At 33.3% G+C, this 23,399-nt stretch overlaps 2 protein-coding genes across 2 annotated transcripts; one reads left to right on the top strand and one right to left on the bottom strand.

Annotated features, from left to right (window-relative positions):
• Positions 1–582: 582 nt before the first annotated feature.
• LOC104888938 (coatomer subunit alpha-2) lies at positions 583–6,548 on the bottom strand. The gene is made up of 3 exons (XM_010674056.4): positions 5,969–6,548; positions 4,503–4,997; positions 583–3,998 (listed from the first exon to the last, which is right to left on the bottom strand). The coding sequence occupies exons 1-3, from the start codon at positions 6,174–6,176 to the stop codon at positions 1,066–1,068; spliced, it is 3,636 nt and encodes a 1,211-aa protein (XP_010672358.1). The 5' UTR covers positions 6,177–6,548; the 3' UTR covers positions 583–1,065.
• A 9,172-nt stretch (positions 6,549–15,720) lies between these two features.
• On the top strand, positions 15,721–23,256 carry LOC104888928 (S-type anion channel SLAH1). The gene is made up of 3 exons (XM_010674044.4): positions 15,721–16,362; positions 16,948–17,275; positions 22,687–23,256. Exons 1-3 carry the CDS (start codon positions 15,794–15,796, stop codon positions 22,999–23,001), a joined length of 1,212 nt encoding a protein of 403 aa, XP_010672346.1. The 5' UTR covers positions 15,721–15,793; the 3' UTR covers positions 23,002–23,256.
• The last annotated feature ends 143 nt before the right edge of the window (positions 23,257–23,399 follow it).

A 23,399-nucleotide genomic window follows, 5' to 3' on the forward strand; every position in this document is an offset into this window, starting at 1 on the left:
AGATATATATCGTTAAAGTTTTTCATTGACATGTGTGAAAAGTATAAGTGTAACATTTAAAATGAAACGGATGGAGTATAATTTGCACGACTTCAAGTTAAAAGATTTTGAATGAGTTTAAGTTAAAAAGGCTGAGTTTGGTTTGCGAATTGTAACTGTGGGGCCATGGGGGGCAAGACTGGACTTCCCCGGCCCAATATTTACAATTGGAAAGACTTTAAAGTTTAAGGTGCTCGTACGGTTGTACAGAATATAAACACGGAAAAATTTTGTGGTCCTAAATTTTATTCTAGATCCGTATTTTGGAATAAATTAGTGTTAAAAGTTGGTTTTATTTTTATTTCGAGTTTCAGGAGATTCTATTTCAAAAATGCTTTTTTCTCTTGAAATTATATATAGTAAGAAAATACAGTTGAAAATAGGAGATTAAAGACGCCAAAAAGTTCATCAGGTTAGTATCTAATATCGAATCAAGAAAAAACTACCACCATTAAAGAACATCTGCGACCGATAGATTTTTCGGGGCGATTTCTGGTAAAATAAAATTACAGAAAAACTTGCTAACTTTCATAATCAGAAGTATAAAGCAGATGAAGAAAATGAATATCATCACGGATATACAAAATCTATTAGTACATTGCAATATAACAGTAACTTTGATGTGAAGAAAAAATCTATTGTGACAATAAAGTTGGATATAAAACCCTTCAAATTTGGTACAACTAATGGTAGGTACCTAATTCCCGCCCACAGGACATTAAATCTCAAATCCAAAGAATAACCTAAGAAGAATGCTTCAAAGTTTATTGCACAAAATCACAGTGGAGACTTGAAACAGCTAAAAACAGAGACCAGGTATGATAATATATGTGACAAAAGGGGGGAAAAGTTGAAAAAAGAAAAGAAGATTAAGGAGCAAAGAGAAAATATACCATCAGAAAAAGGCCGGACATATCAAGAAACTAGACTCAATTCGAATTTCTACCTCTCGTGCAGAAGCTGCATCTAGGAGATTCAACTCTAGTGCCGGGGAGTAAAACAACTTCATCCACACAGCCAGTCATCCTACCTTTTCTGCGCAGTGGAACAAAGTAAGCCAGATGCATCAGCTCCAATGACTGCGAGATCACAAACAGCACAAATCTGGCCTTCCTGAGCTGGAACAAAGCGGGAACTGCAATAAGGACATGAGACATCCTTCTGACCTCGGTAAATAGGTACATAAGTTGCCCCACAAATCACAAATGGGTTCCTGAAATCATAGTTCAACTGGGTTGAATCTTTCATGTTTTTCTCGGCAGCCTGGAGTACTTGTCGTGCTGTCTTGGCTTGGTTTTCAACGGTAGGGTTGGTTTCCAGGAGTCGGCGGGCGAAATTGGCAGCCGTGCTCAGATTTCCAGCTTTGTAGCAATTTGACATAGCAGTTAGCAAAGCGAGTCTTACATGAGGTACCTGAAGGTTACAGTGAGTAAAGTAAGCAGCCAATTCCTGCTGTCGAACTGGGTTGTCTTTCAGCTCCCTCCTCTTTAATTCCATCTTCAATCCCAGAACATACTCCTTCACTATGATGATTAGCTCCTTCACTTCATCAACCTCTCTTCTCGAATCAACCACAATCAATGGAAGCGTATGAAGTATGTTAATAAAGGTCCGTAGTGCCTCACTCAACTTCCCAGCAGTTGTTAATTTGTAACCAGCTCTCAGCCTTTCCTCTAATTGAGAGAAACTAAAGATAAGAGCAGGTGGACCCCTCACATTAGGACTCGATGACTCGTTCCATCCCTTCTCCAGTGCCACAGAAATTACAGGAGCAGAAGCAAAGGCAAGGAGGTAAGAATGGCTGGCAGAGAATAGATCAATGAACAGCGGTTTCAATGGGGCAAAATTCTTTATTCCCAGTTGCCTGGTAAGCAAACGCATAGCAGTGTCAAATTTGCCAGCTGCAACACATTCAGCAGCAAGTGACGATCTTTGGGTCCATATCTCGCTCACAGGCATTCCTGGGGTAGGCGCAACAAATTGAGAACGCCCATTACTGATCTGCTTAGGAGTTTCAACCTCAGGAGGAAGGTCTAAGTCAAGATCCCATCCTGGCTCATCATCTTGTTGTCTCCCATCCTCTTCTTCTGAATCAGCAATAATAACTCCATTTGTCGTGTCCTCATCAACAATCTCCAAGGCCTCAGCCCAGGTATCTGCAACTTCTTCATCCTCATCCTGTGCATCTCTTACATAATCAAGACCATCAAACATTCCCTTCATGACAGTCAACAAAGGCCAATTAGCACCACAGCTTATAGGCCTTGGTGGCATCAAGAGAGATTGTGACTTTCCCTTGGGAATTTCAGGAATGTCATCCCCGAGTTCAGCACCTAGACGCTCAACAACATCATCAAGCCCATGGACTTTGGCAGTGATATAAGCAAGGGGTAGATGTCCAGCAGCTTCTAGAATCTTTACCCGCTCTTGAATATCACCTAGATAAAGACCGTTGTGGAACTGACCCATTACATTATTCTTTACTTCAGCAATTTTCAGCATTTTGAACAATTTCTCTGTATTTCCAGTTACGAGATAGAGAAATGACAGCCTCTCAAAGTTCTTTGTCTTTTGATAAGCATACTCCACAATGTCTGCATTGCCCTGACGAAGGGCCTCAACGCCCAACTTATACCAATGGTTTTTGTCATCAATGACATTCGCAGAAGCAACAGCTACTTCAATATTACCACTTTCTAAGGCCAGGTTAAAGCGAGTCTTCTCATCCTTGACAAAGTGAAGAGCAACTTCTGGAAAGCCTTTCTGCTGAAGATAAGCAATCATGGCTTGGCCACAAAGCTCAGAGCGCTTAATCATGCCCATTACCTGATCAAATCTCTTCCTCAAGAGGGAAAGCTTGAAAAAGTATTCTGTTGAATCTATAGATATAACACGGTTTTTCCCATCTCGATCTAAGCAAAATATGGTGTTCCCTGTCACTTTAGTGATGTACAAGGGAACATCAAGAGTCCGAATGATACCATTGTCCCCATTAGGTAGACAGTATTTTATGTGATTAAGAGTTGTGTAGATGAAAACACCGTTATCATCCCAGGCTCCACTTTTCACACGGATTGTTTCATGAAGCGTGCATCGATGCTCAAGTTTCTTGGTGGCTATGATTATCGAGTGTTTGCTCAACAAAGCAACACTTTCCATGTCATTTGACCACACAACATATCTCACAAAAGAAGTTTGAAGTTCCCCAAACACAAGCCTCTGCTGAGGGTCAAACGCTAGCACTCTATCCTCAGCCCTACAGAGAAGGTTTCCAGTTCCTGCATAGAATATAGCATCAGTTATAGCAGGAAGGACAACCTTTTTCACAATCTCATTCTTCAGGTTCTTCACTAATACTTGGTTGCTGCTCCTCTCCAATACAGCAAATTTGTTCCTTGCAATAAAAACTGCTGAACTGCCAAGACCTCTCTTTGCCTCTTGTACCATATCGCTCCTACCCCAGCCATCTTTCGGTACTATATAAAGTTCATAAGAACCACCATCTATATCAGAAGAAATCAAAATTGCATTTTCGGTAGGACTGTAAGAAAGAGTTCTTGGGCTTTGGTTGAGTATGCTGGCACCAGGTCTACGTATGGGGATGACTTGGGCATCTTTCTGGGTTGAAAACTCATAGACCCGTAGGAAACGATCCCTTACATAATATACAAGATCACCGCTAACTGCAAAAGCAGGGCGCTCCCTTTCCAACTTAAAGACAATCATTCCACTGTCATGACCAGCAGCCAGAAGGTTCATCTCAGGATGTGCTGTAAGAATCCAGAAACGATCATGCTCCCTCCTAAATGTCTGAAGACCAGTTCTCTTAGTAGCATCCCATACACGAATACTTTTGTCCTCAGAGTTTGACACAATGATATCCTGTCTAGAGTGGAACAGAACACAAGAAACATTATTCATATGCCCTCTTAAGGTGTCCACTTCCCAAGCTTTTGTATCTGTACATCAATCAAAATATAGCCCAATTTCAGTCGCACAATGAAGTACTTTTAGAATCTGATCGAGCGACAGGGTGTAATAGTACTTAAGTCTTAAACTACAATAAAAGATTCTTTTTTTGATTTTAGATTTGCAAAGGGGGGGGGGGGGGTTAAAATTCAGCGATAGAATCTCCCAGTAAATTTACAATGGCATTCAGCAAGCAAAGTTTAACGATAGGCTTCAGAAAATTCCATGCTAAGACACACTACTGCCTTCAATAAAAAAATAGTTTAAAGTGTGTGATTGCTAATAAGAATTTGTTAATTTATAATTTGAAGTTCAGTAGAAAAATTTGTACCCCGTCTTTATCAATAATTATCTTTCAAGTCCAATATTATAAGTACATAGCATAATAGCTACAACTTTCTGCTACATTAAATATTCCACATAACTAGTGTCACTATTATAATAAAGTATAAAATACACAAAAGGAGGGTAAAAAAGTTCACATGCATACTTACCATTCATACGCCAGATTTTAACTTGACGATCGTCAGCACCAGACACAATCAAAGGGAGAGTTGGATGAAAAGAAGCCCAGTTAACTCCCCGATCATGACCCTCCAAGACATACTTCACGACAGCATCAACACCGCCAAACAGATCTGTATTCATCTGACTCAACCGCATGATGTCATCTGCAGGAGAAACACTTTTCTTCCTCAAGGCACCAATGTCCCAAACACGAACTGTCTGATCCAGAGAAGCAGAAACTACTAGGTCTTCCTTGGGATGAAAGGAGGCACACATAACATAATGATTGTGTCCAGTCAGCACAGATATACAAGTACGTGACTGCCAGTTCCATATCCTTATAGTCTGATCATCACTAGCACTGACAATCCAAGGAGATTCATGGTGAAATTGGACAGTACGTATGTAGTCAAGGTGTCCTAAAAGAGTAAATAGGCATCTATGCAGTTTGTAGTTCCATACTTTAATCTTGTAATCATCTCCTGCAAAGCCACCAGATAAGTATTATTAGAAGAAACATCGATAAACTTCAGCATAATGGCAAAAGTCCCACATCAAAATCTGACAAAATATTTTCTTCCAAAGATTACATTGTACAAGGAACTACAAAAACCAGCACAGCGATTTGTCAGTGGATAGATTAGAATCAATCAAAGATTCACGACAAATGCATAAGACAGAAGAACAATAAAGCAAAGACAACGCACTTTTGTGAAGTCGTAGGCTAATTGGTTCGCACATGGCTATTGAACAACTTAAGTAATGCTTATCAAAGATCAGGTTGACACTTGCCACAAAGGACCATAAATTGGCAATGTTAGCAACAGCCTAGCTATCATATTTGCAGATCTAACAAATTGAACATAATCTTCAATCCTAGTTGAGAAAATAAGGTGCGGCATGCTACCAATAAACAACCATCGTATTTGATCAACAAACAAACTACTATTGATCCGCCAAAGTCCTAATGCGAGTATAAGCAAGCACATCAGTGATCAGGTAAGAATATATAGCGTAAACCTTGTCAGTTGTCACTCAGACTCATCGATGACCATATACCTAGAATTTCAAATACACACGAAACACTTAGCTATGGTTCTTCGTCTAAATTTCAACAAATCTTGAACTGGTAACATACATAATACAGATTCAGAAGTCACAAATCACACATATCTAGGACTATCTCTATCCAATGCAATTGAATCTAAACTAAAGTATCGACATTACTCATATACTCTTACACATTACATAAATCAGAAACTTTGATCACAAATGAAAAGGCAACATTGATCACAATTGAATCAGCAACTTCGATCACACATTTTTACATCAAATGAGTAACAAATAAGCAAAATCCTGAACTTAAACAAACAATGTGCATCAATTTGAACAATCAACAAATCAAAATACTCGAATTACAAGTTACCGACAAAATCCAAATGAACAAGATTACCTCCAGAAACAAAAAGAGGCTGAGTTTTGTGAAAATCGACACCGCGAACCGGTCCATCATGCTCGTCAAAACGATCAATGAGAGTTCCCATACGATAATCCCACAATTGGATCACACCGCTGTGTAAACTCGCCAAGATCCATGGTCTCTTAGGGTGGAAACTCAGTCCTTTCACTCTATTACTCTTCGTCTCAAATTTCGTCAACATTATCACTCAAATGTTAGGGTTTCAAAAGAATTGCAATCAATTAACACAACAATGGCTAAAACTAAAAGTGATCTTAATAATAATGGTGAATTCAGATCGAAAAAAATTGTTTGAGGATCAAAGAGATTTTGAAACCCTAGAATTGATTGAATGGAGAATGTGAGATTGAGGTATGTTAGCTCAGATCTAATACAAAAATGGCGGAAGATGGAAGGGTGAATGAAGAGGATTTTGATATTGAGTAGAGGAGAGAGAAAATGGTTTATAGATCTGGTTTGGTTTTGCCTTCTAACAGGCGATCTCACTTGTTTTGGTTTACTTTCTTCTTTCTTACTCCTAATTTCTCAACTAAGATGGGTATTTTGAAATTTTTTAATTAATAGGGATGGGGATTTGAGTAATTTATAGGATTCTTTTACTAAGAAAAATGGAATGTGAATTTTTTTTTTTGAAGGGAATGGAATGTGAATTTTGAATAGTGGAGAAAAGTAATAATAAAATCTATCTAGGTTATGGTTAATAAAAAAAAAGGCTTATATGTTGAAGTGACATGTTTTTAAGTATGTTTTATTGTATTTAGGGACATTTTTGAATTTCGGATAAAATGAAATGTATATTTGTAATATAAGTGTTATGGATTTGAAAATGTGTTAAAAGCTTAGTTTTCTTATTGATTAAATGATGACGGAAAAAAGTGTTATATATGGATTTGAGGGAAAAAAGCGTGTCATGAAGACATGAGTGATGTCTTCCCATGTGGTTGTGTCTTTCTCGGAAAGGAAAAAGAACCACTTTTGACAGACTGATTCTAAAGAAAGAGGGAAGACTGTGGTGTACAATGCTGGATCTATGCCTTTGAGGGTCATAGTCGCCTTGAACCCTTTAAGGTGGAATTTGGGATCATCAGTTGACTTGAACTTAGGCAGGTCTTCAGCCGAAACTTTCTTGGGCAACTTGGAAGAGAGGCTGGGGTCAAATCTTGGTGATTCTTGGTAAAATATGGGGTCGGTTGTTTTTTAGACTAGTTTTTCTATGCTCTTGACCATGGAGGGGATCGAGATCTTTTCAAAGTTGTTGACCCTGGTTTGGAGTCCTTGAATTGCTTTGGTCAATTCGACAATTTTGGTTTGTGAGCTTTTGGATTTCTTCTTTCTGGAAGGCCATTTGTGGTGTTTAGGCTAGGAGAATTGGTGTTTTGGCTTGGAATTTTTGTAATGTTAAAGGTTTTGGGGGTGTTTTGGCTTGGGACTATGTGGTGTTAAGGGTTTTGGGCTTGGATTTAGGATGTGGGCTTGAGTGATATTTGAAATGTGGGCTTGGGTGGTATGAGGGCTTGGTGCAGTTAGAGTGGGAATGAGGCTTGAAAGGATTTTTCGTAGTGCCTTGGACCAAATGAGGACTGTATTGACTGCTTTACCCTATTGTAGAAAAGAACTACCTTGAGTGAACTTTCTTGGTCATGAGTCATGACACACATATGCAGATACAAGTGAGGAAATGAGAATGCATGTCTTAATTTCATGATCATCTTTCCTAAAATGCATGAATGCAAGGTGCCCTTCCCTTTTGGGAGATAAATTAGATGATTTTTTTTTTTATTTTGGAGCTTTTTTTTTTAATTTTTCTTTTTTGAATTAGGAAAAGGAACCAAAAGACATGAAATGTACAAAATGATGCTAAAGGATGCCTTATATGGTAAGGGTAGTGCCTAAATGTGGTCGACTTAAAGTCAAACCTATGTGGTACAAGGGACTAAGTCAAAATAAATCTAGGTCAAACTTATGTGAGTTAAGGTTAAGGTTAAAGCCTAAGATTAAGGTCTTTGTGAGCCAAAAGTCAAGGTCCAAAGTCAAAGTCTAGGGTCAAACATAGGGTCAAAACCTACGTGAACTATGGTCAAAGTCTGGGTGATCTAAGGTAAAGGTTCACGTGAACTTAAAAGTGACTTGTGTCATTCAGAATTGTATTTCTAAAAATATCGTGTATTGTATGATCTAATCAAGTTGCATATATAAGAACACCATGCCTTTCAATCATCTACATTAGTTACCTATTAATAGCTTAATTTGCTGATACATGCCTAATATTTAATCATCAAAGTGCGACTAATGAAGATGACCACTATCTGTTACCAAGGAAGAAAGGACGAATACATAGCCATATGCCCATACATATATATGTGTGGAGATTATGAACCCTTTTTCTTTCCTTTTGAAGGGGCAGATTTCAATCGATCTCAATAATAAGAGAGTTAAGTTTGGCACTTAGAGGCATGCACTTGGTGAGTGATGATGACTAGTCTAGCCAAAAGAAAAAGCTTCTGAGTTATTTCAACAAGTTGCACATCAATCCTTATTTGTAAAAAAAAAGGGAGCAATGAGCCAATGACCGTGATGAAAATGGAAAAAAGAAGTTCTTCATTTCTCCCCAATCCTTTTTTGGAAAAAGGGAGAAATACTGAAATAGCATGATGAGAAGAGAATAAGGAAAGTAGCTCTACCTTACTCGATGTGCTGGATGAGCTTTGACATAGTGATTTTTAAGACATAAAAACTTATAGGAAAAATTGTAAAATAGTATCTTTTATAATATTGATTTTGTGAACTAGTAACTTTTATGTTTTATTTTGTTAACTAGTACCTTAAAGTACTTTAGTGTTTTATTTTCAATATTTTTCTCAAAATCACGGTCAAATTGGTTAAGTTTCTGGTATTGACCTTGTTATTCCCTCCAATTCTTGCGTGTGTATTGCAAATTCTTCTGTTAGATTCTTTCTCCCACTCGTCCATATTAACCCCCCCATTTAAAGTCATCCATTGCCCATTTACCAGATACTTTACTCCATCCTGATCAAAATTCTCTTTGGTCAAAGGGATTCAAATATAGGAAATTGGATTTCGTGGTAATTCTTCTTCAATTTAAGAGATTTGTTCTCTCAATTTCTATTGGATTTATTTTCGAAAATTAGGATTATTTTTTTTCAATTAAGGATTTCTTGACGAAGTTAAATATATAAGTAATTATTGCACATATAGACGCACACATGTGGGAAAAAAAGTACCTTTATACAGTTGTGTTTTAAATTTACTGGATTGTGATCCAAAATATCCAAATCGAGAAAACAAATTGCTTGTCGCTTTCTCTACACCAAAAATACAAATTCAATTTTTTTTTGGATGCAAGACAGGAGCATAGAAATTATTAAAAGAGAGTTTAAAATGTATAGAGGTCTATCCTCAACAAAATATCAATGACAAACCCTGGGGCTTGATCCAACAAAACAAGATCTACGTATCACAATTAGTTCTACATTCATGGGTTAGACTGTCAGCCATTGTGTTAGTTGTCCACCGCACATAAACTAGTGTTGCTCGACGCTCCATTCAAGCTCTTGTTTTGGTCCCTGCAATGTTTAATCAACAAAAGGTTGTCATCTTGCAGGATCATGGAAGTTGCTTGTTGAGAATCTGAGGTATTATTGGATAGGAAGTAAGAAACAAGCCCCATATGATGAGTGTGGGGAGCAATGAGCATGATTGCATAAATTGGCAGCCTTACAATTTTTTGTTTCTTTTGTTTGTGTGTTTATGATACTTTTTTTTTTAAAGGTAAGGAAATTTCTACTTGCTTTTTTTCATATATATAAGATTAGGATTCGATGAGAATGGATCTTTATATGAGAATATATCTCTATTCTATATGGGAGGAGGGGTAGGACACCAAAATATTAGAGATCCCATTTTACCCTCATTACATCTTTATTCTAACTATTTACTTTAATTATAAAAAATAAAAATTTACAAATAAAAAAGGAAACTACCTAATTAACTTTAAAAAATAAAAAAAGACATTACAAAAAGAAAACCATCAACAATTCAAATATCCCTAATTTATTAGATATAATTAACATTTAATTAATTTTCTACCTCTCCTAAAAAAATTAATTTTTTTTACATATTTTCGCACGCATCGCGTGCATATAAAAACTAGTATCATATGTGAGAACATATTTATGTTTAAAACATACGCCAATACTTTTTACAACATATACAATACATTTTACAACATACTTAAATTTTTGTTTTTAGAACATATGCTATGATTTTTAGAACATGAATACATCTTTTTACGTAAGAACCTAATCAACACATATACAAATATTTATATATACATGTTTTAAAATTTCAAGCTTATGTCTAAATTACTTCAAGTATGTTCTAAAATATTTTTAAGTGTGTCGCAAATTATTTTAAGTATGTTCTAAATTATTTTTAACATGTTCCAAAGAAGAAAGCAAGTAATTTTCAAATGATTCCGAAAAATTTCGATGTGTTTTTGGTAATTTTCAGTTGATTTTTTATAATTCCAAAAATGCATAAATAAAGGATACAATACTATTCATATTTAATTTTTTCATAAATTTATAAATTAGGAACATCAAAACTCTGGTGCAATTATTTGGAACATGACAAGAACTATATAGAACACAACAAGAACTATTTATAACACAATAAGAACTATTTGGAACATAATAAGAACTATTTAGAACAGAACAAGGATTATTTATACACTAGAAGAACAATTTAGAATACTAGAACAACTATTTAGAACATATATTTTACTATATTTAGGGCATAACAACAACCACGTAAATCATCCTTTTTTATTATCAACAAAATAATCACAAAATTAACATGGGAGAAAAATATGTTATGAAACATATACTCTAGAATTTTAAGTATATACTCCTTTTGTATTTTTTTTATCTTTCCTACTTTGACATTGCACGTTTGTCAATGCACTTATTATCCATTAAATATCTGCTCTGGATTCTCTTAGGTTCTTGGCTTTTCCACTCAATTGGTTCCGATCCTACCCCGAGCTTATATAAAATATATAAAGCTCTCATGAGTTCGGCCTTAGGAATTTTATAACTCGACAACCATTGCCGTCTTGTCTACTTTGCGATCTTTTCCGTAGTCTAGGAAAGATACTGAGCTACACTAGCTCAGCAAGGTTCAATGGTCATCTAAGATATATGTCTTCTTTTTCTTTTTTAAGTAAAGTTAGTATCTACCTTTTTCTTTTTCTCTTTAAGTAACTGTAGTTATTGTAGTTATTGTCCTATCCGCCCGTACCATTTCTGCACTTTTATTACATATTAGTAAAATTATAATAATTGAATATTAATAAAGTACTCATTAAGATGAATCAAACAAGACTCCAGATGACTATTTTTCTTATATATTGAGAAAAATCTAAAAGATTCTCTCTATTTGTGAATAGTGTCCAAATTCTAAGTGAGAAAGATAAAAAAAATACAAAGGGCGTACTTCCTCAAAAAAAAAACTTAAGTATGTATCCTCAAAAATAAATATGTTGTTCTAAAAAGTGTTCCGTATGTTCTTATAACTTAAATTCGTTTCCTTAAAATAATTTAAGTATGTTACCTAAAACAATTATGTTGTAATTAAAAAGTTTTGCATATGTTCTAAAAATATAAGTATATTTCCTAAAAAAAAAAGGAGTTAAGTATGTTGTTCTAAAACGTATTTACATATGATCTAAAAATATTCTCATATAAGAGATGTGTTCTCACAAGAGCGTTCCCTTATATATCTATCTATTACATAAGGGAAGGGGGAGCAACGGTGTCCTCTTTTGAACTGACTATTTTGCCCCCTTCCCTTTCTAAATTACAAAAGAAATCTCAATACCAAAATGGGGGTCAAACGAAGCCACCGGAAATTAATTTTCAAAATCACTCAGAAATCACTTATATGAGGAAACTTTACAAATCACTCAGAATTGAGAAAATCACGTTGTAAAAATCATGCAAACCACTCAAATGATCAGGAAACTTTACAAAAACTACAAATTAACTTACAAACTAAAACTAATATACTAGGACGTCAATACATACATAAACATTCACAAAATTCACTTACAAATCATTGTTCTTAATAACCATTCACAATTGCATACTCACAAAAATTACCTATAAACACAAATTTGAGAAAAACATAACATTTTGACAGTGATATCACACATTCGTCCATTGGCGATTTGCGAACTTTCAAATAGGTACATAATTCTTTTAATCTTCAAATTAAAATTATTTCACATTAGTTGACTGTTATGTAGTTGAAAAAATGGAGATAATAACAATTAGTTGAAAAGGGCTTTTATATAATTAGACTTAAATTTTATTCATTTTCATATAAAATCAGAAAACAAGATGTGTATGAAATTTGATTCATTTATGACACTGATGAAAAAGTTACAAATTTAGTTTTTTTTTTAAATTCCAATATAAAAGTGTTGCCCAAAACTTTTGCACAATATCCATGTTCAGAAATAAATTTTGAAAAACAAAACAATATCAAACCTTTTTGCGAACAACTTTTGCGAAAATCCATTTTCAGAAAAAAAAAAATTTACATTAATTTGCGAAAACCTTTTCATGCAAAATCATATTGTGTATGAAAAATTTGAAATTCCATTTCACCTATAACTGAAACTCAAAATGTTCAAATTTAGAAAAAAGGGAAAATATTAAAAATGACCATTTCATGCGCAATCAGATTGTGTATGAAAATTCCTTTCAAATATAATTGAAACTCAAAGTGTGAACATTTAGAAAAGGAGAAAAATTAAAATGATGAAAATTCTTAAATATCAATTTGTGAAATCAGAATTTAGAGGTTAGACAAGGAAAAAAAACTGAAATTGTATTATACTTTTCGGTTACAATTTTGGGGTCATAGAGAAATTACTGAAATCCATATCAAAAACTATTATAAATTACAAAAATGAATAAAACCAAAAAAAAAAAGAACATGACGATATTTAGTAAAGAACATCATAGTAGTACTGATTATAAAAGAACATGCGCATATAAGACTTGAGAAACAAAAATTATTCAAAATCACAAAAATGAATAACAACATAAAAAGAACATGGAAGAATCTTATTCACAAAATGGAGGTGAACTTAAATACTAACTTGCATTTTCAGTTTGTTTACTACTTAGTATTAGGCCTAAAAATATCATCGCGCGCATCGCGTGCACAAAAGACTAGTATATATAAAGGTAAGGAGAAACAATGTTAGGAGACCCTGCGCACGATGGGAGCTTCAAGTTTATCGTTTCAAGAACTGAGTGAAGAGCAGAGTGAGTATAATTATTTATATCATAGTGAGAATCAATTAAATGTCCAACATTGGCAATCCAATATGTTGTTTTATTTGTTTCCGGGTAGACATGACAAATAACCCACGAAGTGAAAGAGTAAAGAAAAGCTTGAATATTTTGAATGATATGAGCAATCTGCGAACTGAGATACTAGGTACCTTTTACTGAGTTGATGACCATAAGATTATTGCCTTATATTTGGAGGTGGCGAATATTGTTCTGAATAACTAGGTGAATTCTTTTTTGAAGAACTTTTCGTGTACGTATATGATAAATCTATAAGATGTGCTTATATTTGCTTGTACTAGTTGCATATGCACGCGATGCGTGTGTCGACAATCTTATGTAGTTATATACAAATGGACATGTTTTTTTTATCTAAAATTATTTTGGTAGTGATGTAAATTATCGAGGTTTTTTTGTAGTTGTTATTATCTTTGTAAATTAAAGGTGAATGATTTTTAACTGTTCAATATCGTCACTGAAAAATTTGGTCGATGATTTAATAATTTCTTTTCAGCGATTATATTATAGTTCTTTAACAATTATAAATGTTAATAAATCATATTGTTTGAACTTTGTAAATATGAATCATTATGTTATCACGATATATTGCTAATTTTTTTAGGTTGAAGATTCTAATTGATTTCGTGAATTGATTGTGTCAATCTAGTTTTTCAAGTTATTAATAGTATTGCACATTCTATTTTTGACCTACTCATATGGTAAGTTTCATTAATTTCTCATTTTTCAATTTTTTATAAAAAGAAAAACATTGTTTTAAATAATTAGAGGGTATTCTAGTCACTTCAAAAGAGGACACCAAACCTCCTCCCTCAGTCCCTTGGCTTATATAAAAGTTATTAATGGTATTGCACATTCTATTTTTGACCTATTCATATGGTAAGTCTCAATGATTTCTCATTTTTCAATTTTTTATAAAAAGAAAAACATTGTTTTAAATAATTAGAGGGTATTCTAGTCACTTCAAAAGAGGACACCACACCTTCTCCTTTGGCTTATATAATAGATAGAGATTAATATATACGAGTATTCTATAAGTGAGGGGGGACATTGGGTATACATGATTGTCACACATGCGACTTTTAAAACCACCTCTCAAATGTACTTAAATTCAAAATATTAAAATATTGAGTTGAAGATTTCCTTTGTAAACTTAATGTCATAAAGTAGAAATTCTCCCAACTGCAGTAATTATGAGGTAGAGATTCTCCTTATCTTTTCTAATCTCCCAACTCTCAAGTGTTCGTCCCTCAAATTAAATGCTAGACTAAGAATATCATGTGTGTTGAGGTATAGACAGAGTCCTTATCTTTAGCATTAAAAAATTATATACAACTTACAGATTCTCTATCTATAACTCTTGAGAATTGACAATAGTGCCCCTTATGTCATGTCTACGCCACTTGGTGTTAGTAAGAAATTAAATACTAATGACAATACAGATATGGTTAGATGGATAACTAATTTGCCATTTTACTTACTCATTTTATACTGAAGAATTTTCTCATATTATCGTTGCACACTTGCACTATACATGATAATATAACCTTTACAACTCCATAAAAATAGAGGGATATGAAGGATTGAAAGTTAATAAAGAATAGTACTACTTTTAAAATACTTTAATTTAATTGGTGAAGAAGGGTTGGATTGCATTGCCTACAATGTGCATGATATATTCATATGATCCTACACATGAGTGTAAATTTATGACCTCTTAGGCTCTTACATTATCGACTCATGTAGTCATTTTAAGAAGACTACCATGTTATAGGAATATTGTTAGAGTCAACATCGAAAATTTGTCTCAGGTTTCATCTTGCAAAAATAATTAATTTTTTGATTTGTTTTCGCAAAAAATACTTTATAAAGTTTTTTTTTCGCAAAACTGAACCCGTTAAAATTAAAGGTTTCTTTTAACAAATTTTCCTAAAATTTAGGATAATTTTTTTTACCTTTTAGGCCCACCCGGCCCCCGGGCCACGTCAGCATGGATCAATTTGCATTACATTAGACCTTCAGAATAAATAAAAGGAAAAAAATGAAGAGAAATTTTTTGTCTTTAAATTGCTTTTTCGTCAGCAATAAGATCACCTTAACTGGTATCCACTATCCACCTAGTACCATACTTCACCAAACTCCTTCCAGAATTTAGTCCACCCCAACTTCTTCCATACCCTCATACCATGCCAATTTCCAACTTGCATGCTTTACATCTTTATCCAAAAAATATTTAAATTCCTTTCCATCTTTTATTCTATATTTTTCTTCATTTTTCTTGTCTCATTCACACCCTCTATTTCCTATATATATCCCACACCTATTGTCCCACTACTCCTCAAGAAAAAAAAACCATTAGTCCTTAAAACTACTCTTGTAACATTATTATTCCACACCCATGGAATTCCATACAGCTCCCTCCCTCCCTCCTCACCCCACCCTAATAACCACCGTAGATCCGTCGTCGGCCGCCTCGCTTTCCGATCAAAACCACGAATGTTTCGCGGTCGTAATCCGATCAATATCGTCCATTTTAGCTAGGTTTCATGCAGGCTACTTTAGGATAACATTATCTCTAGGAAGCCAAGCATTGTTATGGAAAAATCTCATTGAACCAACTAGCCATAATACTATAAATCCATTAATTCATCATATTTTCCATAGATTTCATCCAATTACCTTTGTTTCCCTTTGGGTTTTTTGTCTTGTTGTTCTTACTATACTCTCATTTATTTATCTTCTTCGTTGCATCTTCCACCTTGACATGGTGAAATCGGAGTTTCTTCACCATGTTGGTGTAAATTACCTTTTTGCCCCTTGGATTTCTTGGCTCTTACTCCTTCAATGCTCACCCTTGGTTCATCATAAGACTGGGGCCTACTTAAGCCTTTGGTGGGTCCTTGTTATTCCGGTGGTTGTTCTTGACCTTAAGATTTACGGCCAGTGGTTCACCACCAAGGGACAAAAGTATGTAAACCTATATAACGGAATTAGATCACGTGTCTCACTTGTGTGCCACTTATTCTTATTACTCCATTCGTCTCATAATATAGTGCCTACTCCATTTTTTGTTGGTCAAACTTTAAAAAATTTGATCGAATATTTTAATTTGTATATATAAAAAAAATATTCATGTGGGATCTTGTTAGATTCGTCTCAATGTGTAGTTTCATAATATCAACTTTTTATATTTTTTATTAATACGGAATTGAAGATATTAAAGGTCAAAGTTACGTCTTAAAAACTGTGTAAAAAAAACAAGCACTATATTATGAGACGGACGGAGGGAGTATTAAGAAAAATTTTTAATTAAAATAATCTAAAAAGGTTAGAATTTTATCATTAATATTAATAAAAATAAGTGGCACGTCTTATGAGACTAAAATGTTATAAAGATTTTTCAAAAATTTAAATTAATAGTTGAAAGTGGCGTACTATATATATTAATTTACATACATACTTTCGTAACTTTTTTTATAGATCGAACATGTTATGTATAATTGTGGGGCGATGTATAGAAGTTGAGGTTTACCATTATGATTTATGATACAGGTATAATTTGACGGCAGTGGCGAACCCAACTAGTCAAATGAGTGTAATAGGAAACCTAGTAGGATCAACTGCGGCAGCACAAATGGGGTGGAATGAAACAGCAATGATACTATTCTCTTTAGGAATGGTGCATTACTTGGTGCTCTTTGTGACACTCTATCAACGATTGTCCGGAAGCGATAAGCTTCCGGCGATGCTTAGGCCGGTGTTCTTCCTCTTCTTCGCGGCGCCGGGGGTGGCGAGCATGGCATGGAGCTCAATATGTGGAAAGTTTGATACAACGGCCAAAATGCTATTCTTTTTGTCCGTCTTTCTGTTTATGTCCTTGGTAAGACTTTGCGGCCTATTGTTTTCTAAGTGGGGGTCATTTAGTGACTTCCTTTGCAACTTCGCTTTTTTGCTTTTTGTTCTTGCATGTATTTGATTGGACTTGTTAATTTGAAACGAGGACGAAAAGAAATAATTAACAAAATTATGAATTTAACAAGGACAAACTAATAATTAAATTGTATGGAAAACACCTAGGCCTCCCGTTAATGAATGCATGTATTTTTTTCAACACTTTTATTAAATATATAGTTGCTTGATAGCTATATGATGTTAGAATTTAGAAAAAGAATTTTTTTTAGACACTCTTTAGTTTTTGTTGAAAAAATATCAGATTGGTTTTTAACCGTTTATTATGAACATTTTACCACGCACATATAAAGATAAAACAAAAATTATTAGAATTGGCGGTCTAGTTTTAACATAAATTTAGACGAATCTAAAACTGAATTTTTTTAACAAGCCCATTACATTTCACTCTAACCCAAAACTATCCTAGTCATCCCTTCTCTTCTCCTTCCTTTTTTTTTTTCTTGATTATCGAACTACAATAAATAATTTCAAAAAACTAACTCGGTAGTCTTACCGAACGGATTAAACTAGTCACTGAATGTATTGAAAAATATCATTACTAAATAGATCAAACTAATCACGAAATAGATTAATCTGCTGGTCCCTAAATAGATTAAACTAGTAACTATATTAAAAAAAAAGGTGGCATGTTTACTTCTTAATATTGGGCTTAGGCCATGCCTAATTTTAAATTAAAATTAGACGATCTTTTACAAGACCAACTGAAGATAAAAATTGTTTTGATCTTGAAGACCATAATTGATTGAGTTATAACTAATTTGATCTTTTTGCCAATTTTGAGAAAAAATAACTTTATTTTTACCGGCTTAAACTTATTTTTTCAGCATGAAGAAATTGACTAGATCATCAACTTTTTTTGCCATGAGACCATGAACAGTTTCTAGTTTGAAATTTTACCATGCATGGTTGTACCTGAAAACATATAAGCAACAACTTATATCACCAATTTATCTTATATATGGCCATATTAGTTGCTAAATGAGGCAATCAAATGATCAATATAGAAGTAATAGGTACTAATAAACAGAAAAACAATAAGCAAACCAGCTAACGATCAACAAAGACGTTTACTATAGCTCATTATGAGCTAAAACTAGCTATATATATAACACTTTTATGTGAATGCTATCAAAGTATATGGATACTGCGTTAATGCATGTTATGTTGCTCGATTATGGGAAAGTTTTTTGATCGTGCATAAGTAAAATAATGTTACTTAGGACGATATTTTATCGGTATATTGCATAAACTAAATTAGTGTATTGATCGCAGTGCGTTTTGATCGTCTACATTATTTTTCTAACTGTGACATGCTAGTATATATATCCTCGGGTTATACCAAGGACGCTTGGGTTTAATGGTATGACTTCCTATTTCCCACATGGGAAATTAAGGTTCGAATCTTGGTGGAAGGGGGTGGGAGGAAGCTAGGGGGGTTGGGCTTGTTGGGCCTTTTACATGAGTGGTCCTGTGTGAGGGAAGTTCAGAAATAATTCATCTTACCACGGGTTTCGAAAGAAAAAAAATTATACTAGGGTTCTAGCTAGTTGCTTGGCTACATAACAGACCAAGGGTAAAAAGCCAAGATGCAAATAAACACAAAATGAGTTGTTAACCACTTAATTAACTATCTGATTATATTAGAACATGCAGCATAGAAGTATAACATAGATTTATGTGATCCAAATGCAGCCAAAAATGGAAGAAGGTCCTGCTGTGACTACCTGACAAGGTTGTCGTCAAGTACATCTGTACTTGTAGACTAGTCTAACTTTAATTATTTCTGATAAACCAAAGAAAAGGAAATTCCTATGCTTTTTAAAAAAATGTCCACTTGTTCTTTTAAACGATAAGAGAAACACTCTATATAAAATCTCAACTTATTATATAATTGGTTAATATTAGCGGATTAGGTGTTTGAAAGTAGCGGGAGTATAATATGATCCCTATTCGACTACTTTGAAACATCATATTTTGGTAAAATTTAAATTCGATATAAACCTATGAATTTAAGATAAAAGTCATATTAAATGATGATAAAAAAAAAGTCTTGTTGAATGACTTTTATAAAGGTAAAATATATATAAGATCTTATTGGAATAATTTAAGGAGGTGTATCATGTAGTCCTAGTCCAAATCTAAGCTATACTATCAATTTGGGAATACTCAAATGTTTAATAAAAACAATAGGTTACTAAAAAAAATTAGTTTCTATATACTAATTTATTTCCTTAAATCTGGAACCTACGTACATCTCTAAATTTAAGATCTGAAACTATATATCTTCGTGCCTAAACATCATTAACTAATAGATGGATCGGAGTACTATATTGAATTTAAATATTGTAACATCCATATATACTAATAGATAGATTATTATATTGTAAGTTGTAACATCTAATAATCTTTATGAATAAGATAGTTTCATAAACAGAATTACTAGGTACGTGGACGAGATTATTTTGGGTTACATAAGTAGCTAAACATTCCTTTTTAGACAGATGGATCAACACTTAAACTTTATTAGTATTATTATATGATTAATTAGTGAATGGTATGAGTTTCATTAGTAGCTAATAGCTAGCTAGCTTCGTACTACTAATGGTACAGACAAAGTGAAGCTAGAAGCATTAACATAATCACGTGAATTTGTACTAAACATGCAGGATTTGCTGCGTTAAATTAGCTATGGAGACTTGCCTTTGGTAAGCTCCGCATTTCACTGCTTTTGCTGCACGTTATTTTTTTTTATGTTTTGAAATGAAGATGAGTTTTAAGGTAATTATTTATGATGCGTTACACGTATGATCTACAATGAGTGTCGAAGAGATTGATACAATAGCATATGAAATCTCAAAGAATTGGTTTAATAATCTTATAAGAATGTTTTGAACTGGTGGTTAAGATTGAAGTGTTATGATATGTGTCAGAGGTTCGAATCCCTTTTCTTTTTTTATTTGCATCTTAGAATTAGGTTCGTGAAAGGTTAATTACATATACATCAAGGTATGAGATATTGAAATAAAACACTTAACTTACCTATTTAGTATTCATCCAATAAGGCCTTCTTCATTGATCTTGTTTTATTAATTTAATAACATTATATTTACTGGTTAAACTGATTTTAGTTAATTGTTACTATATTAAAATCGATTTTGACTTATTGTAGTTACTTACTAAAACAAGTTTTATGTTTTGTTGAACCTCATATATGTTGTGCACATGTGAGTTGTTCCATATTGGAAAAAGAGGAGAGAAAGTACCACAATATAAGCTAGAAGAGCTACTCTTACTATTGTCAATTGGTTTTAGTATGGAACCTCTTTTGGACTTGTATGTGGACTGAACTCTCCTCCTTCGTACCTTAAACTAATTTTGCCAATTGAAACTGATTCTTATTGAAGAATATTGATTTTCCCTCAAGAAAAGAAAATTTATTTGATTCAAGTAAGCATGGTATAAGTGGAAAAATTGTTTCAAAATTTCGTAAGAAACTTCATAATCAATTTTTCTCATGACATTGAAAGAAGGAAAAACCTGTGTTTCAAAATTAGCCTAATTAAGAGTAGGCCGACTTATTATCACTTGCGTACTTATAAAGAAAGTCGTTGAACAGCATATTTGACGTCAATTTGGCGGTGGAATTTGCAATTTTTCCACAATTTATTCTTTTCATTAGCTTTCTTGTGCACAACACTGAACTCTAGTTTGAGTCCAAATTGTCCAGCTACTTGTTGTACCAGGTCCATATTAATTGAATTGTTGCATGTCCACAGTCCACTAGCTAGTTGTTGTTTTCATGTTCATTGGTCCATGCCTTAAAAACAGTCTTATATATTGCACTATTTGTTTTATGGTCAATGCCAAAAATGCAACAACAAAAAAACATAGATGGAATTAATGGAGTAGTTGAATAGTGTATTCAATTCTCCAACAATCCAAGCATCATTTTCTTTGAAAAATATTAATTCATGAGTATTATCAATCATAATTCAGATACGTGTTTTTCTTATATTTTTGTATGTAGAAAAGATCTATATTATAAATATACACGTTAAGTATTTATATAAGATGTTGCAAATATTATGAATATATATATCAATTTAACTAATCAGTATTTCTCTCAAGTCGTAATTATTAGGATTCAGGAGGTAAGAAGGAAATGTTTGATTATCAACTATTGATAAATGTCATCACTTATATGTCAAAATATCTATGAAGTTATAATATGAAAATAGTATTGACAGATAATTTTAAAATAACAATATTAGTGTATTACATATACGATATCATTGTTATTTCTTTTTTCAAATAATGATGTAGGGAAAGCAAACAATTTTATTAAATTTCACCTTAGTAATTAAGAAGATAAGACATGGGTAACTCTTGAACTAAATGTTCCATAATACTAATTTTCAAACATGTACTTTCAAGTTTCTCATTATTCAAAGATTCATAAATGTTTTAGTTTAGTTTTGTCATTGTGTGTGTATATGAGCTTCCTAGTCCCCTCACATACAATAACTCTCATGAGTGATGGATATACAGCTATGGGGTGTCAATTAATACCCAGGAAAATAAGCCCTTTTTTGTAAGAAATAAGAATCATGATTGTAAGAAATCTGTCATGTATTATTGCAATAACTTGTGGGTTCTTTTTCTTATATACAATAATAATGCTGACACATTTATACGTCTCTATGTAGCTTTAATAATATATGAGAAAAGTTATATGCAGCCCTAAGGGCTGTATATAAGAAGGTAAAAATGGAAATAAGTTGCATTAATTGATCATTTATTACATTGGTTAATGCAAAAAATTTTCATAAATTCACAACTTATTTCTATTTTAAGTAGTGTATTTATATCTTATATGCAAACCCTAAGGGCTGCATATATCATAACCCATAATATATAGTATAATTTTTTAGAATTAATTGTAATACGTAAGTATTATGCACATAGCAATTAACAAGTAAGAAACATAACTAAGCTTGACTTGGTTCACTTGGTGGAGATTTGAACTCATGACCTCGAGGTTAGAGATTCAAATCCGACCAAGTAAATTAAATGACATTTGGAGGAGGATTCCTCTTATAATCCCCTCCTTTTAAGTGTTTGAGCCTCACCCTGCTCGAAAAGCTCAGACGGCAGACGCTATTGAAAAACGACTAGTAATCGTAAGTCTGGATTGAAAATACTAAAATGCCTTTAGTAGAAGTACAAAACTCAATTTACTTTCCTAATGCATGCATATATCATGATCAAGCTAAGCTATATATTATTGTTGATCTAACCAAAAACTCAACATAAAAACAGGTATGCAGGCCATTACTATTCAAGAGAGCTATGAGAAGGTTCAATGTGACATGGTGGGCATATCCTTTTCCTATCACAGTCTTAGCAATAGCTGCCACAGAATATGCAGAGGAAGTCAAGGGAAAATTAGCAGATGTATTAATGCTATTTTTAGCATCATTATCAATGTTGGTCACTTTCATTTTGGTCATTCTCACTCTATTTAATTCACAAATGCTTTTGCCTGATAATGATCCTATTTTGAGCACCAATGCTATCTCTCCTATGCCTGATAACCTACCAACGACTACTACAAGGGCAGCATCATTAAATTGAAAATCTTAAGAAAATGAAATTAATTGTTTTGACTTCTATGTATAGCTAGCTAGATGACTCGTGTCAAATTAGCCCTTTGTTAGTCCAATCATCGTTATTGGTTAATTTGTTTATTAATTTCTTTTTGTATCAAGGGGGAAAATATAGTATATAGATACATAAATAAATGTATAATTGGTTGAGATCAAAAATTTTGAGGTTTTTGTAAAACTTATTATATAAATATATAAGTGTACAAATATACTTGCAATATAATTACTTTTTGTTAGGACATCTTTTACATATATTCGAGTGTATATTACATAATCTCAAGTGGGAGCATAGCGAGTACCTTTTTTTCTTGGTGCTACGCGTGTAGCAATTTTGTATAACATGTCATTCAACTTTTTTTTTTTCTA

The sequence above is a fragment of the Beta vulgaris genome, chromosome 1 (assembly GCF_026745355.1).
Source record: "Beta vulgaris subsp. vulgaris cultivar EL10 chromosome 1, EL10.2, whole genome shotgun sequence".
Classification (NCBI taxonomy): Eukaryota; Viridiplantae; Streptophyta; class Magnoliopsida; order Caryophyllales; family Amaranthaceae; genus Beta; species Beta vulgaris.

Coding starts and splice junctions, on each gene's coding strand:
- LOC104888928 (XM_010674044.4), top strand. CDS start 15,794: ATGGAATTCCATACAGCTCCCTCCCTCCCTCCTCACCCCACCCTAATA. Junction 16,363..16,947: donor TTCACCACCAAGGGACAAAA/GTATGTAAACCT, acceptor TTTATGATACAG/GTATAATTTGACGGCAGTGG. Junction 17,276..22,686: donor TCTTTCTGTTTATGTCCTTG/GTAAGACTTTGC, acceptor ACATAAAAACAG/GTATGCAGGCCATTACTATT.
- LOC104888938 (XM_010674056.4), bottom strand. CDS start 6,176: ATGTTGACGAAATTTGAGACGAAGAGTAATAGAGTGAAAGGACTGAGT. Junction 4,998..5,968: donor GCCTCTTTTTGTTTCTGGAG/GTAATCTTGTTC, acceptor GTGGCTTTGCAG/GAGATGATTACAAGATTAAA. Junction 3,999..4,502: donor TAAAATCTGGCGTATGAATG/GTAAGTATGCAT, acceptor ATTGATGTACAG/ATACAAAAGCTTGGGAAGTG.